General features: G+C 40.5%; 1 protein-coding gene across 1 annotated transcript; it reads right to left on the minus strand.

Annotated features, from left to right (window-relative positions):
- Window positions 1–8,832, minus strand: ACTA2 (actin alpha 2, smooth muscle). Its single transcript, XM_019617643.2, has 9 exons — window positions 8,720–8,832; window positions 6,334–6,504; window positions 4,699–4,827; window positions 4,150–4,260; window positions 3,580–3,664; window positions 3,336–3,497; window positions 2,919–3,110; window positions 1,766–1,947; window positions 1–967 (listed from the first exon to the last, which is right to left on the minus strand). Exons 2-9 carry the CDS (start codon window positions 6,460–6,462, stop codon window positions 824–826), a joined length of 1,134 nt encoding a protein of 377 aa, XP_019473188.1. The 5' UTR covers window positions 6,463–6,504; window positions 8,720–8,832; the 3' UTR covers window positions 1–823.
- Window positions 8,833–15,832: the final 7,000 nt, after the last annotated feature.

The following is a 15,832-nucleotide window of genomic DNA, read 5'->3' on the forward strand; positions in this document are numbered from 1 at the left end:
TTGTCTAAAAACATTTTATCTGTTCTGATTACATTACATACTCCCCTTCAAAAAAAAACAAACTTCTGAAGAGCAATTGTATTAAGCCAGCTTAATTACCCTTTAGACTTTGCTGAAAATCACAACAACACAAGCTACACTCATTTTGAGGACATATAATAGCAAAGTCACGTTTTCAAGCTAGTATCAGAATTTAGATATGCTCCCAGAAGGAGAGGCTTAGTTTCTATTAAAAATAAAACAAAAAAAAACAACCATGGAAAAGATATAGCAAGCATCGTACACTACTGGACCACAGAGTATAAGAAGTGCCTTTTCCAGCATGGTAGCTGTGAACTGAGAAGTGATGTGGTCAAATAACATTTCTGGATAGAGCAGATGCAAAGCAGAGTGCACGTGCTCCTCTTGGTATCAAGCAGACGCTGTGCCCCTCTGGTGCTGCCCAGAACTTTAGGAACACCATGACTCGCACAATGAAATGCATACCGAGGCTGAACGCTGGCACCGTGCAGGCTGGCAGCTGAGCGTTCTCTGGCGTTGATACCATTGGCCAACAGGTGCCACTTCCAAGCCCGCAGCGCAGTAACAAATTTACGCCACGAGATGGAGCTTCGCACCAGCTGTAAAGGCAACTCCACAACTGCATCTCTAAAATAGGAGCAGCGATTTCATTTGCGTATTTAAAATTTATTCCAAAAAAAATACACTGTATCCAATCAACCAGCCATTACGATGAAAGATTTATGGAATGAAGTTTTAAGAATGTATTTTCCTGAATACATTCACAGTAATATGCTAAAAAGACACACAGGGATAAAGTGATTTAAAAGCATTTGCGGTGAACAATGGATGGGCCAGCTTCATCATATTCCTGTTTGCTGATCCACATCTGCTGGAAGGTAGAGAGGGAGGCAAGAATAGAGCCTCCAATCCAGACGGAGTACTTACGTTCAGGAGGAGCAATGATCTGTTTAAGAAATAAAACCATTAAATGCAATGTTAAGCTATGAATTTGTTATACAGAACTATTACAGCAGTGATACTTTAGAATAGTGAAAACACTGTGCATATGCACTAGCGTCTGCCCTTGCCTTGCAGTTAGCCATTGCAGCAAGCCATAAAGTTACAAAGTTGTTGCCTGAGCCTATACCCTCAATTCCTCTGGTTGAATCAGTCTGCCCAACACAGCAACGTGTGTGTGCAGTCATATCCACAAAAGACAAAAGGGGAGGCAATCAGTCTCATAGCATGAGACAAATGTATAATGGTAGCTCAGGGGGGCTTGGAAGAACGAATGACTGATGGAACGTTCCTATTAGTGCAGCTGACAAAATGCTTGCAAAGCAAGGAAGAGGAGAGCTGAAGTAGCAGAAGGATGAATAACGTTATAATCTTTTTCTTAACTTGTAAGCCAAGGACAGAAGCAGCATTTTCTACACCTAATTCCATTAGCCAAAAATTGCTGAAGAAGCTGCAGCTCTACAAAAATGTACATTGTTGATTCCATGCTATTCCTCTTTGGCCTTGTTAGGTCAGTTTGCAGAACACAGCATGAGAAAGGAAGCGAGAGGAGAGAAGGCTCCTCTCTTCTTTTAGCAGCCAGGGTGACTCATGTAACTCATCCAGTTACTAGGAATCTAGTAGAACATATGGACTTGATTGAAAATATGTACAAAGCACTTTGTAAAGAGTTGCTATTTTTTGTTAGATTTTTGAGGATTTTTTACATATCCCCTCAAATAGTTTACAAACAATTGCACTGTACCTTGATCTTCATGGTGCTGGGAGCTAGAGCAGTTATTTCTTTTTGCATCCTGTCTGCAATGCCTGGGTACATTGTAGTGCCCCCAGAAAGTACATTGTTGGCATAAAGATCCTTTCTGATGTCTATGTCGCACTTCATGATGCTGTTGTAAGTGGTTTCATGAATGCCAGCAGACTCCATGCCTACGGAAATGACAGCAGAGCACTGAGGAAGCAACTCCATACAGAGACTTAAAATTGTTAACTCTGAACAGACAATGTGAGCTGCAGTTTGTCTTTGCAAGACAATAGTCTTCAAGGTTGCAAAAACATGGAAAGTCATTCTGCAGCTGTTTGAATTATTTACTTAGGAGCTCCTTCAGGTACAGCCCTCCTTCCCCACACCCATGTATATACTCAACTCCTCATTAAAAAGAAAATCCAGGGGTATGGAGTAGTACAGTTTCCAGTAGGTTTTTGCAGACAATCTCATATGTCCTAAGAATTCCTTATATGGTCCTGGAATCATCCTGGAATCGTTTGTTTTCTTTTTCTTACTTTTTTTTTCTTCCTTCTTTTTTTTTCCCCCTTCTTAAACTGAAACAGTTCAGAGATCAAACAGTCAAAATATGTCCCAATACCTCTAAGTATGCAGCTACTTAATCTATTTCTGAACTGACATTCTATCAAACTAGATTTTTACATGACCTTGCTGCAAGCTTGCCTCCATGACCATTGGTTTATTCTGCAATTGTGATGGACTCTGGATTCAGATTTTGGGGCAGTCTTTCAGTAGAATAAAAGTAATGTTTTTTGTTTGTTTGTTAGTTTGTTTAACCCCCCCCCCTGCAACACATTCAGACTATAACCCTCACACTATTTAGAAAAGTGTTTCTGCAGCCAAAATTTTCATAGTAAGCAATATGTAATATACAAAACGGTGTGGGGTCAAAGTCAGAAATAAACACTCAGAGTTTATTTTTGGAAAGCATTTTGCTTTACTGTTTGACGTACTGTTCCTCCCAGTGTATTAATAGTACTGTTCTGAAAGATTATTTAATAATGGGCACTAGGACATACTTGAGTATACGTCTAAAGGAGCCTGCAGTGGGATAAAATCTGAAGAAAATATAGACCCAATGTTTATACAAAAGCATAACAGTCATTCAACCTACCGATGAAAGATGGCTGGAAGAGAGTCTCTGGGCAGCGGAAGCGTTCATTTCCGATGGTGATGACCTGGCCATCAGGAAGCTCATAGCTTTTTTCCAGAGAGGAAGAAGAGGCAGCAGTGGCCATCTCATTTTCAAAGTCCAGGGCCACATAACACAGTTTCTCCTTGATATCACGGACAATTTCACGCTCCGCTGTTGAGAAGATTCAGTTCTTAGAATGGCACTCAGCCACACTTTCATTCTCCAACATCCTCTCCATTTTTACACAGATACTCTCTGCCAGTCCTGCAGAGAAAGTACTTTTCCCCTGTTGGATTCTTTCTTGTTAATAAAACAACTGCAGAACCACTGCTACTCCTCCTAAGGCAGCTAGAAACATTAAACAACTCCCCTCCTCGTCTAGCAGTGCATCCTTACCAGTGGTAACAAAGGAGTAGCCACGTTCTGTCAGGATCTTCATGAGGTAGTCTGTCAGGTCACGGCCAGCCAGGTCCAGACGCATGATGGCGTGTGGCAAAGCATAGCCTTCATAAATGGGCACGTTGTGGGTGACACCATCCCCAGAGTCAAGCACAATCCCTTTGAGAAGATAACACACAATTCGTGCTCAGGTGCTCACAAACAACTGCTTTGAACACCAGTGCCACCCCCAGAGGCCTACCTGTGGTACGTCCAGAAGCATATAGGGACAGAACAGCTTGAATAGCTACATACATGGCTGGCACGTTGAAAGTCTCAAACATAATCTGAAATGCAATTAACATAATTAGCTTATCAGTAGGGATTTGAGCTTAGTTGTATCATTACAACAAAGGAAAGGGAAAATATAAGATTTTCGTATTTAGTGATGGTAGTAACAAGGAAGGAAAATACATTTAAATCAAACATATTGTCCTTTAAGACCCCTCTGTATCAGATCTACATCTACGATGTAGTAATACAGATACATTTAAAATCATTTTGTAGTTGGCCTGGAAACACACACAAAAAGATGATGAAAATGACAATACATGGACAGACTGGAGTTCTCACATCCAAAACTGATACACAGACTTTCAAGTAAATGTAGTAACATAGAAATCTGGCACATAGTCATGTGCACTTTCTATCTTCCCTTAAGAGATGCACACTACAGAGCAGTCAAGTTATCATGGCTAACTGAAATGATGATGTTCACATCCTGCTCAATTCACAAACTTGGAATTATTCCGTAGCTGCAGGGTGAGATTACCTGGGTCATTTTCTCTCTATTAGCTTTGGGATTCAGTGGTGCTTCAGTCAGCAGAGTTGGGTGCTCCTCAGGTGCAACACGGAGCTCATTATAGAAGGAGTGATGCCAGATCTGAGGACAATGGCAGAAGGCAAAGGAGAAAAATACCATCAACTAGCAGCTCAGAATGACTTTCAGACAGGTTTAATGCTCCAGCACTCTGCTTATAGCACTTTTGAGACCGGTGAGTAATGTTTCACATGCAATTGTTCTTACTGCCTTTGTAGAAATAACCAAGGTAACTGGAAAAGGAAACACTCAATCCTCAGATTAGAAATATCACTGCTAATGATAAACGATTTCTTCAAAGGGCACACAAATTAATGAAAATAAATATAATCTTACAATAGGAGAGAGAGATGCACAGGCTTAATTCCAGCTTTCAGCTAACATGCTTCTTATTCACCTGACAGCATGACACTTTCATCTAACGTTTACCAAGGAATGTGTTAAACATTCAGTTCAAGTGATTGTCTACCAATGATGCACATTATTTTAATAATGATGTACCTTCTCCATGTCATCCCAGTTGGTAATGATGCCATGTTCTATGGGGTATTTCAAGGTCAGAATTCCTCTCTTGCTTTGGGCCTCATCACCTACATAGCTATCTTTTTGACCCATACCAACCATCACACCCTAAAAAATAACACAAATAAAGTTAGTCTCTCAAAGAGAGGTGTCACAAAGTAGTTACATTAGCTGAGATAAATTCAATCGCCAGTGATACTAATTACAAAACACTTTATAAATACTAATGATTGGAGAATTCATTGTTCTTTAATTTTCAAAATGAAATGTTTAGCCAATTTAATCCTCGAGTTCATTTTTCCACTACAATTAAAGTAAACAGCACACAAGTACAATTCTTTGTATGATGTTAAATTGCACACACACACAAGAAGTACAATGTCAAAGTCATTGAGATGAAGTAGAATGATAGGATTGTTTTGATGTTCTTTGTTACTTAGGGAAGACCTGTCTGCTGAAAGAAAGCAGAAAGGGGACATTGTGCCATCTAAGGGCTACAGTGCAGCGATACACAATTCAGATTTTCCAAGTCTGTGAGTCAGAAGTTGGAAACTATTCTGGATGTACAGTAGTCTCTATGCTTTAAGTTAGAAATACTGTTAAAAAAGCAGTATACTGTAGGATGCTTTGACTACCTAGCACTCTTACCAGAACTTTTGCTCCAAACCTTGTCTTCTCTAACAAGTCATATCATATTTTTCTACTGTGATTGTGTGATTTATTTTTGAGCAATTAATATAGTTAATCCTGTCTACAGAAGATGACACTTAAATATTTATTTTTTTTTTATTGTGGTAATGTTCAAACACTTCAGTTAGAGCTAGAGGCTATACTAAAAGACCAGTATTTCACTTGCCTTCAATGGCTTGAAAACTTATTAGCTGGGTGCATAAAGTGCCACATCTTACAGCTAGTCTCTCTCTTCTCATTTCAACATGCCCTTAGGTAACACAGAAGAAATAAGGTGGATTTTAAAACCCAGCAGCCAGCTTAGTTTGTTATGGACTAGCTAAGCTGCTCTAGATCTCACTAATGTTGATATGGCTTAGCAACCTTGTATTTAACAACTCAGCTAATAAATACACTTTGCAAACTATTAAAATTGATGGGAATGTATCATATGCTCAAATGTAAAACTTGAAGCTAAAAAAAAAAAAAAAGTACAGCCCTAAGAAACCCCAGAGAGGTGTCTGTCTGTGACACAGTTAAAAGAAGTAAAGTTGACAGGAAGCAGACTGACAACTTCTTCTCCCCTTAGTTCCCGGCACATCATCTGTTGTCAGTTTTAGGGCAGTCAAAAATTCCAGATACTTCTCTGGGATTGTTTGCTTTTAAACTGGCTGTAGTCACCAAGTTCTCTGGGTGATGCAAAGTACAGGGAGAAGAGAGCATAAAAGAAATGAAAAAAACTGAGGATTCCTCTCACAAGGCTAAAGATCTGCTTTGACTCAGATGAGTGCACTGCTGGACACATTTTGCCTATAAATACCACATTACACAGATCATCCAGGGCTCAGTTAGCTTCAGATGCAGGAAAAGATAGATCTGGGATGGAGAGTTGGGGATGGGGCACGTCTCCAAGTTCAGTATGGAACAACTAAAGCACTTCATCACCTGGTGCCTGGGACGACCCACGATGGAAGGGAAAACTGCTCTTGGAGCATCATCCCCGGCGAAGCCGGCTTTACAGAGCCCTGACCCATTGTCACAAACAAGGGCAGTGCTGTCCTCCTCTTCACACATCTTCTATGTCAATGTCCTCAGGCACTCCAAGCAGAAAACAGCCTATGAAAACAGCAAGAAAAGAATAATTGAAAAAAACAAAGTGAGGTACTAGAACCACTCTGTAAGACAGAGAATGTGGTATAAAAGGAACTGATATGCAGGAGGGCTCTATGCATCAGACATAGTTCAAGGTATTCCATAGAACTATTCCAGTCCTGCTGCATGGGCAGACAGATCATTACAGCTTTGAGACAGCAAATGTTTATCTAAATTCAGTCACGGAAATCCACTGCTGGGGAGTAGGTGGGAGATAAAGAAGACCGCTGGACTGACAGCTGCAAAAACAAAGATCCCTTTGCATGATGTCCCCTGCCTCTATCATCCTGACAAGACTTGTGCATGTAGAAAGATGATATCCTGACTTTAAAATGCAATCAAGGACAGCATGTGTTTTAAAACTGTCCACAGTATGTGCTTCATCATCATTTCAAACCAGCTAATAAGCTGCATTTGTAGAATGACAGAGTAATTTATGCTGGCTCCCTGCTTCACTAAAGCAGAAATTGTTTTTCTCCTCAGGCAACAGGAAGATAACAAGGGTAATAAAAATGTTTTGAAGGTTTGTATTAAAATCAATTATGGAAACAAGCCCTGAATACCAGCACTCGAGAAGAACTATTTGCCCACAATTTATAGAGTGTTAGATCACTTGACTAGCTGGGAGCCCGGGCTTCCATGCAGAGTTCAACAAATTGCAATGTGTTAACAGCTAAAGGAGACAGTTGTCATCCAGCAGCCCAGCAAGCACTACGCGCAGTCGCTCAAACCTTCTGCCATGGGAATGCTGGAAGTGCAAGATGAAGCAGCAGTGGGGTCAGTGAGAGCCATGGCTGATGAGCATGGGAGCATGAGGCAACATTCAGCCTCCACAGATGGACAAGCAGGGACAGCCTCCCCCAAACTCTTCACTGCAGAGCCTTCACAGCCACGAGACACGGCTGTGAGGCTGCTTCTGCAGGCTGCAGTTCTGCATGGATGTAGTAGCTCCCAGGAGAAGGCATGGAGAAGGAAATCCCACCTTGATGTACTCCAGATATTTTGTCATTATTACAAGAAAAGGAAAGTAGGTTGCAATTTTTGCATTTATTAAACTCTTGGGAAAACAGGCTCCTTATATTTAAGCATTTAGTCAATGGAGTACAATTGTTATCTAACATGAATGAACAGACTGGTTTAGACAAACCATTTCCTAATTAGGAAATATGCTTTCCAACCGTCTGTTTTTGGAACAGAGTTCGAGGTCAGGGGGTTTGCTCAAACCAATGCAGAGAATGCAATGCCAAAAATCACTTGGGGGAGGGGGGAGGAGGGAGCAGGAAAGACTACATTTCTGAGCTTGGTGGACTCTAATGAAAACCATATTTAGTAATACAGCACAAAAAGCTGAAAAATCAAAACTGAATCATTCAAGCAGGACACTCTGCTTCCAAGGAGTGCGTTACAGCTCAGGACTGCCATGACATGCAGTAGTAACATCCTCCAGCAGCAAAAGTCACTCAGCATTGCAGAATAGAGGAAAACATTCTCCCCAGAAATTAATACAGTATTCAGCCTCTTACTTCTACCTGCTTTACACTGAGAGACAACCAATCACTTCCCCAGCCTCCATAGCATGCTATCAGGAGAACAACTCCAGCCTCACAAGGAATGCTGTGTATAGCATGATCTTTAATAAAATGTTTGGCATTTTGCAGAACACAGTTTCATAAATATTGAGACAGCAACAAATACATCCTCTTCGCATCAAATTAGATACTGCTATTTTGTATCTTCCAGCTCTTCTTACAGTCACATTCCAAAACGCTCATGTCAATTTAAGCTGATTTAAGAGCACTGAAGCAAAGCTGCTGAGAAATCACTACATAGTGTGCAAATTCACCCATTCAGTAACCCTGTTCTGTCCAAAAGTAACTTCCCAGGGACACACGGGTTCACTTAAATTCCAGCTGTGCCATTACACAGTCTGTGTCTTTATATTACTGTTGGAGTGTTGCTGGAATCGGCAAAATCATCAGATCCATTTCCATTTCAAAAGTGCTATAAAATAAATACAACTTAGCATAGACATTAAAAGCATTTTACCAATTCAATTCTAGTAAGTAATGTATAAGCAAACTGCAGCACAGCAGTACATCTTTCTGAATAGTTTCTATTTGACATTACTTAAAGTCATCCTGACAAACATAAATCACAGTTTTGGTTCAGTGCCACTTACCCTGACAGTGCTTGGCTGGGGATAGCAGCTCTGGGATGGTGCACTGTGTATCCAAAAGCACCAGGGTTATATAGCCCCTTCAGCTCTTCTCCTCCCACCAGCCTCCCAAACAAGGAACAGAGATGAGAGAGAAAGAGTTGAAGTCTCTAACAAAACCATATAGGGACCTTATTACAAAAATCTCTAATCTGGGTGGCCACAGGCCCTGAGTCCCTTCCACTGCATTCCAATGCAGAGCTCATGAAACAGGAGGAGACTTTCAGCTGTGTAAGATAAACACTGCAGAACTTTAGGAGAGTTGCTAAAATGCAGCGAGAAAAGCATGCCCTTGACAGACACCTTCTGACAGGAAGAGCACATGTTTGAATAAGATAGAGAGGTCCAGGCCTCCACAGGAATATCCAAGAAGCAGAGCAAAAACTGAAAGAGCAGTCATTTGTAATAGGGAAGGTGTTTTTAAGGAGACACTTTGCTTTTGTTAAAGATTTGAATCAAAGCAATGAGAATACTTTCAGCAAGTTAACAGCTGCTGAATTTTGCCACAAATTCACTTCAAAAGGTTCACACTTAGGGATACTGAAAGAAGAACCTGCCATTGCACAGGGTTCATGGTAGGGTCTTTGAAGGCTACATAAATGTTCTGCTTACAGATTGTTATGGTGCCCCTTAGCGTGTGATGGGTGACAATCAATATCCTGTCTCCATCAGCCTACTTCCAAAGTACTAGGAACTGTGGACAAGCTTCATCCTAGTGTCAACTCCACTGATGGACACAAGTTGTAAATTCCTATCTCAGAACATTCATAATAAAGTTGTTGGATTTCATAACCTCCAGCTAGCTTTGTCGCTGAGCATATTTTTAGCAACTAAAGCAAAGGTTCTCAATCTACAAGCTATTTTCAGAGGACTGGATTTCCATGGCTGCAGCCAACTGTTCTCTAGGCAGACTGTGTCTCACGAGCAGCCCCTTTCACAGTCAAAAATACATTGCCCTTGAATTATTACTAGAGATCAGAAATTAGCGTCTCTAAACGCTATTACTAAGGCATGACAAATTCAAAAATGGCCAATGCACATGAGCCATGAAAGACACAAGACTCCAAATGAGATCCTTCCTTTGTGAGTCTTGTTGCAACAGGGAGCAGCATCATGTGTTTGCTTAAGGAGTGCTGTCTAATTGAGTAGTCTTAATGCTAGAGATCTCCCATACAACCACACTGGGATTTCTTCCACTGCAGAGATTTGAATACAAGGCAACATGTAAAGACAGCAGATAGGAAGAATTATGGACTGAAGACGAAAAGGAATTCAACTTTTAAGGAAAGGAACTTCTAAGGAATGCAATTGCCTTTGAGGCACAGATACAGAAGCTAACAAGTGTTGGATCATGAGCCATGTAAAAGCTATTCTTAATTTCAACTTTTAGCACTTGGATACAAAAGATAATAGGTATTAAACAAACAACAACATACAACCTACCAAGTTAAGCAATCTACTGCAGAGGATATAGAGAGATACCTTCTTGCATACCTTCAACGGGCCCTTAAATGACAGCCAAAAAGAAATAATTTCTTTTCAAATAACATTCAAAACATAGCAGATGGAAATTATGTACTTTTCATATAACTACATTAAATCAGCAAATCAGGTCGAGGGGAAGAAGAATTTCATGCAGCAAAACCCTTCACTGCAGTAACATGTCTGATTTTGAGACAAGCATTAATTAATAGAGGAAGTATAATCCACGGCTTTTAGATCCAGAAGAATCCAAATTAAGGTGAAGACTTAAACGACAGAAGGTTCACTCATCCAAAAAAACACCAAACAACCTTACTGATGCTCTACTGGGTACAGCATGTAGGAGATTGCAAAGCCAAGTAAACGCTCCTTCAGCAGGACTGCCAATCAATTCACACAACCCCTCTGCATAGCTAGAAATAGAGGCAACAGTTTTCTGCGGGAGACCTTTGTAGGTCATGGGAGACAGGGGCCATGCAGATATTACAGTTTCTGCTCCCTGTTAAACTTCATTATATTCTGAGCAGCTCAGCCTGGTGCATATCCCAACACCAGTTGGGGCAATGGCTGCTGTGAGGAGTGGTCGTATGGCTGGGGGAGCATAGTCACTTTGAAATACCTTGCATGTCATAGGCATCAAAGATTTGGGAATTCCAACTTTCAGGATGCTTGTGAAAGGTACAGATGACACAGAAGTTTACCCTGAGAAAGCAGTTATTGATATGACAAAAAGTAGGATACGTAGTATTTGGAGAGACTATTTCCAGGGCATCTGCTAGAGTTAGGACTGTGCAGACTGGAAGGGGGAAGTAAACTCAGAGACTGACTTAGCAGTTGCTGTGGATACACAGAAGCAGCACAGCAAAACTCTGAAGATGCAGTACAACCATGCCTCCAGCACACAAAGGAGAGCCAGTGCTCTGCAGACAGCTTGTCTCTGGGGTGTTACACTATGGAAGGTCCCAGGACAGGAAGGAAGGCAGGCAAACAGGTAAACTATGCAAGGAAATGAGCTCAGCACAGCTTAAGGGACATTACAAAACACAGGCATTTCTTCTCTTTATAGTGATTCCATTGCTTAAGATATGATCACAGATATTGCTAAATAAAAACACATGGGGAAAAAATGACATTAATAGTTTATACCTTTATTCTCAGTGACACAGGTCATTGCCAGAGGGGTGAGAAGTGGGGAGTGAATGTATGTGGCATGAGACAGGAATAAGAACCTAAATAGAACAGAGCAGAACAAGTATTCTGAGAACCAAACCTAAATGTTGGGGATAAAATCTCTGAACTTTCCTCTATGGATACAGACACATACCAGCTTAGCCCAGTCATGTTTCTGTTTTCACCAGGAAAAGAACAAATACCAAAATACCGCTCCCGAAAGCAGCCAAACTCCCCCTGTGGAGGCCACTTCCATCACCACTTTCTGTTCTCTACTTTTAAGTACTTATGGTGCTCATTTGTATAGAAACCACCAAGTGCAATTTGCCTGGTGTGTTACCCCAAGGCTCTATTTCTTTCACTGCATCCATTGCCAGAAACTGTTTTCATGCTATTTATCTGCCTAAAATGTTGTCCATCAGAGGAGTATGTCTGGAATACAATGAGAGAAAGAAAAATAAATAGAAAAAGCAATGTTGTTGCTTTTTTTCCAATATGCTTTTCCCTGATCTTTTTATAGTATTACTAACAAAGCTCCCATGTACATTGGCAACTTCTTTATTAACCATCTTTCAAGGTATCAGTGGAAACTCTTAGCTACATGTTTCTTAAGACAAGTTCTTCATTTTTCTGTAACTTGTGCATATTTTCATCTGAACAGAAAATATGCCAGTACAGGAGCTATATGGTTCTGCCTAGAGAACAGGCTTCGGCTGTCCCAAGGAATGCAAGCTCAAAGGCCATGCACTAGCATGTAGATGTCATACTTTTTTGGTAAAGAAGGGCAGAAGCTGCAGTTTTATCACAACTGCTGTAGAAAACTGGGAAAAAAGTAGCTCCTTTTCTCATAACATTACAACTCATTACTTTATAAGGGAAAACAGCTTCTCACATGTGCATGAAAACCTTCCTGCTTAGATCTAATTGGCTGCTTAGGAATGAGACTCTGCTAAATATGTCTCTGGCTCCTTTTTATTTGGGGATTCCTTTCATCTTCTTGGCATTAGCAGAATCCCAAAATGTTTCTGTTTGTCTGGCTTCAGGCCCTCTCCTCTATCTCACTGATAGGCTTTACACTTTTCTTCTTCCCCTTCCCCCACCCTCTTAAGAATGGCAGGAATAAAGAAGCTTTAAGGAGCAGAAAGTCCTAATAACCTGATTCATTGCAGCTGTTGTGCAGTGCACATCTGTAAAGCATCAGAGCAACCATTACCTGTCAGACACACAGACTGTCTTGCTCTATCACTATCAGGCTCTAACATCTTAAGACAAAACAGCTCGAATCATTCTCAAGACAGTAAAATATGGCAGTTTTCAACCTGCAAAGTTTAGAAAATAGTTTTGTCAGTGCTGTTTAAGAGCTAAAGGATAGTGTTTGCCTGCAGGGTGGGGGATGAGCATTTTAATTCACAATTTCCCTTCATCTTCTTAACAAGGATCTTCCTCCATGGTAACGTTAAGTAAAGTTGCCTCTCATTCAAAAATCAAAGGAAAATACTCAAAGTAAAAATGAGCTAACAGCTCCCTCCCCATCCTTCTTTGATAAATAAGCAGAACGTAAGAACGAGTCCTGCTGCATCAGGCTGATACCATGTCTTTGCGATTTCCTTCCATCTTAAGCAAATTCTTAAGAAAGGGGGCAGCGATAATTTTCTTCCTATACCCTTCCAGCTTTCTTATGAGCATCAGAAGGATTACTTGAGACAAGATTTTGTATTAATATTAACATGTGTAATAGATGCTGACAGATTTTTTTCCTCCAAAAATTTGCTTGATTTAAACGCAGTTTTGGAGATACATTTTTCTCCATGATTTGCTCTGGAAATAAGCTCTGCATTTCATCTGCAAGACACCACCCACAGCTCAAATTGCAGCTGGAGTGGACATCCCTCATGTCAGAAAGAAAACATCAAGTATATCAGAAGCACAGTCGAAGGAATGCTGTCTCCATACCAAGAGCTGCAAACCCACCAGAGATCCTGGATCAGTACTCAGGCCACTAGCCAAGGCTGAGCTTTGCCCTACTGTGCCTTTATACAGCAGCTACTCAGTAGCTAGTCTACAGTTCATGAAGACTGATCTGCCCTAAATGACACTGCATACAAGGGTTCCTGATAACATTACATCAACATGTTTCCTAAGAGTCATGAGAGAACAGATTCCCTCAGAATCAGAATCACTCTGATAACACAGTCTAAACTTGCCAAATACAAATGACATCTTCCTACTGCATTACTGTGAAAAACAAGCACTGTACTTGTAAGAAACTCAGAACACATGACACATGTACATGGGCAGGCAGAAAGCAGGGGTCCTTCCTCCTCTCTTCATTCACATATGTTCTTAGCTCCTTAATCAACATATTCCTGTACTGGCAGCAATAAGAAAACCTAATGGCTGTGTGGAAGATAAGCCCTGCTGCTAGCTCACCAAAAGAAAAGTCTCAAGATGAGCTCGAGCATTATGAGAGATCAGATATTTCCCATCAGAAAAAAATATTCTGGAAGCAGGTTTCATAAGGCTATTATTTACAGACTAAGATGTGGACTCATTGCATGTTTAGTCAAATCACAGTTCCACGAGCTTCAGTGCCTGTATCAGCCAGTCAAGCTGCCCCTCCAGTGAGCAGCAAGGAAAAGGACCTCTAGAGGGCAGTTTTTCCACTATTGAATTTACCAGTTCTTGTAGTGTTAGAATTTCACTTTTTCTGATCAACACACAGCTTCTTTGCATGCAGGCTCTGGCTGATAGCAAACTGTGCAGTTCCCCTCAAGACAGATTTTCACAAGCAGGTACTTACCTCTCCAGATGGGCCAGCCATGACTTCCAGCTCTTTTCTCCTGGCTCCTTGGCTAGGCACATGCATCATAACTAGGTGTTGCTACTAGGTAGGACCAGAAAACCTGTCCTCATAGCAAATTCTTTGTCTCCTGGATCAGTTACTCAGCACAACTAACAAACAACTCCTGAGAGTACAGTTGTACTTTTTTTTTTTTTTTTTTTTTTACACAAGAAACACTATGTCACAATGGAGGAATGAGCATTAAATATCAATAAACTGAAGGACATTTGAAAACAAGTGGAAATATACAACCACACAAAGTTTTGAAAATATCTTAGGATAAAAAGGAAATGTACTTTTGAGACCAGCATACTACTACATGGAAATATATGCACATACATAATTGTCAAAAACAATACACCAAATGCAAACATAATTTAATTAATGTATTTATATGTATTTAATAATGTATTTAATAAAATAATTTAATACATGTATGTTTTCTGTATCATAAAAGAGCCACGTGGCAATTCAAAGCATTGCAAAATGGATTTGGATTTTTATATCCACTGCAAGAGAGTGAAAGAACAGGCAGTAAAGTTAGGTACATGCAGTGCAGCCGCTCTGGATAGACCACATCCATCCAAGTAGTCCAAGACAATAGGCTGAACCATGTCCAGAGCAATTAACGCTTTTTCTCATTAGAAGAATCTCTTAGAAGTGATTAAGGGGATTTTACAAAACAGGAAGAAAGATGGCTTACCAAAAATGCCAAGCATGTAACTGGAAAAAGTAGCCTCTTGCAAACTTGTCAGGTAAACACATTCTAACTGCCACAGCCACCAGCACAGAACTGAAATAATTTAAAAAGTAAAAGGAGATACTACAATAGACGATGAATGTGGCTTCACGAAAATTACTTCTCATTACTTCTCAAACTTTTTTTTTTATTTAAAGCAAAATATTACAAATACAGGTGTAAAAGATTATTCCTAAAGTTTCTAACTTTCTAAAACATAGTATTGTTAAAAATCAGGCCAATACAGAGTTGACATACTGTAAGTCTCACAACACAGCAGTGCAGCAATGTTGCTGCTGAGTGGGTGTGACTGTGTGGGACCTTCCCTTCTCATCATTGGCTATGACATTTAATGCTTTTAGCAGTGGTCTGAATGATAACAATTACAGATCAACAAAGCGTCTGCAAGTATACTTACAACTTGCTATAATCTATGTTGCAGATCTAAAAGAAAGAGTCTTCCTCTGCATGATACTGTATATTATATGAAGCCCCGAGAAAAGCCTTTGCATCTCTGACCTGTGCAAAAGGATTTCCACCTCTATCCTGTAGGATTTTTGCTGGGTGTCACTTTGGTTGATAGGAACAAGGTGCAGACAATCACACATGGTAAAGGGGTGCCTAACTCACTGCTGGTGGTAGGAAGGACAGAAGAACTCTGGTGCCCACCCTCTGTCCTCTATGCAGTGTCCAACTGCCTCTGTGACATCTCCCCACAGACATCTTGGCCACCGTCTAGAATTGCCACTCTGTTGTCTTCTGTAATGCTCCAATCAACTGATGGCCAAAGATGTTTGGTCACTTAGCCAGGATAAACTTACCACACAGCTGTTGTTCATATTCT

This window comes from Meleagris gallopavo, chromosome 8 (assembly GCF_000146605.3).
Source record: "Meleagris gallopavo isolate NT-WF06-2002-E0010 breed Aviagen turkey brand Nicholas breeding stock chromosome 8, Turkey_5.1, whole genome shotgun sequence".
NCBI classification, from domain to species: Eukaryota; Metazoa; Chordata; class Aves; order Galliformes; family Phasianidae; genus Meleagris; species Meleagris gallopavo.

Bases quoted from the DNA above. Each gene is read 5' to 3' on its own strand.
- ACTA2 (XM_019617643.2), bottom strand. From the start codon at position 6,462: ATGTGTGAAGAGGAGGACAGCACTGCCCTTGTTTGTGACAATGGGTCA. The intron at 3,665-4,149 runs GTAATCTCACCC...ATTGCATTTCAG, and splicing joins ATAGAGAGAAAATGACCCAG to ATTATGTTTGAGACTTTCAA. The intron at 3,498-3,579 runs GTAGGCCTCTGG...ATCTTCTCAAAG, and splicing joins TGCTTCTGGACGTACCACAG to GGATTGTGCTTGACTCTGGG.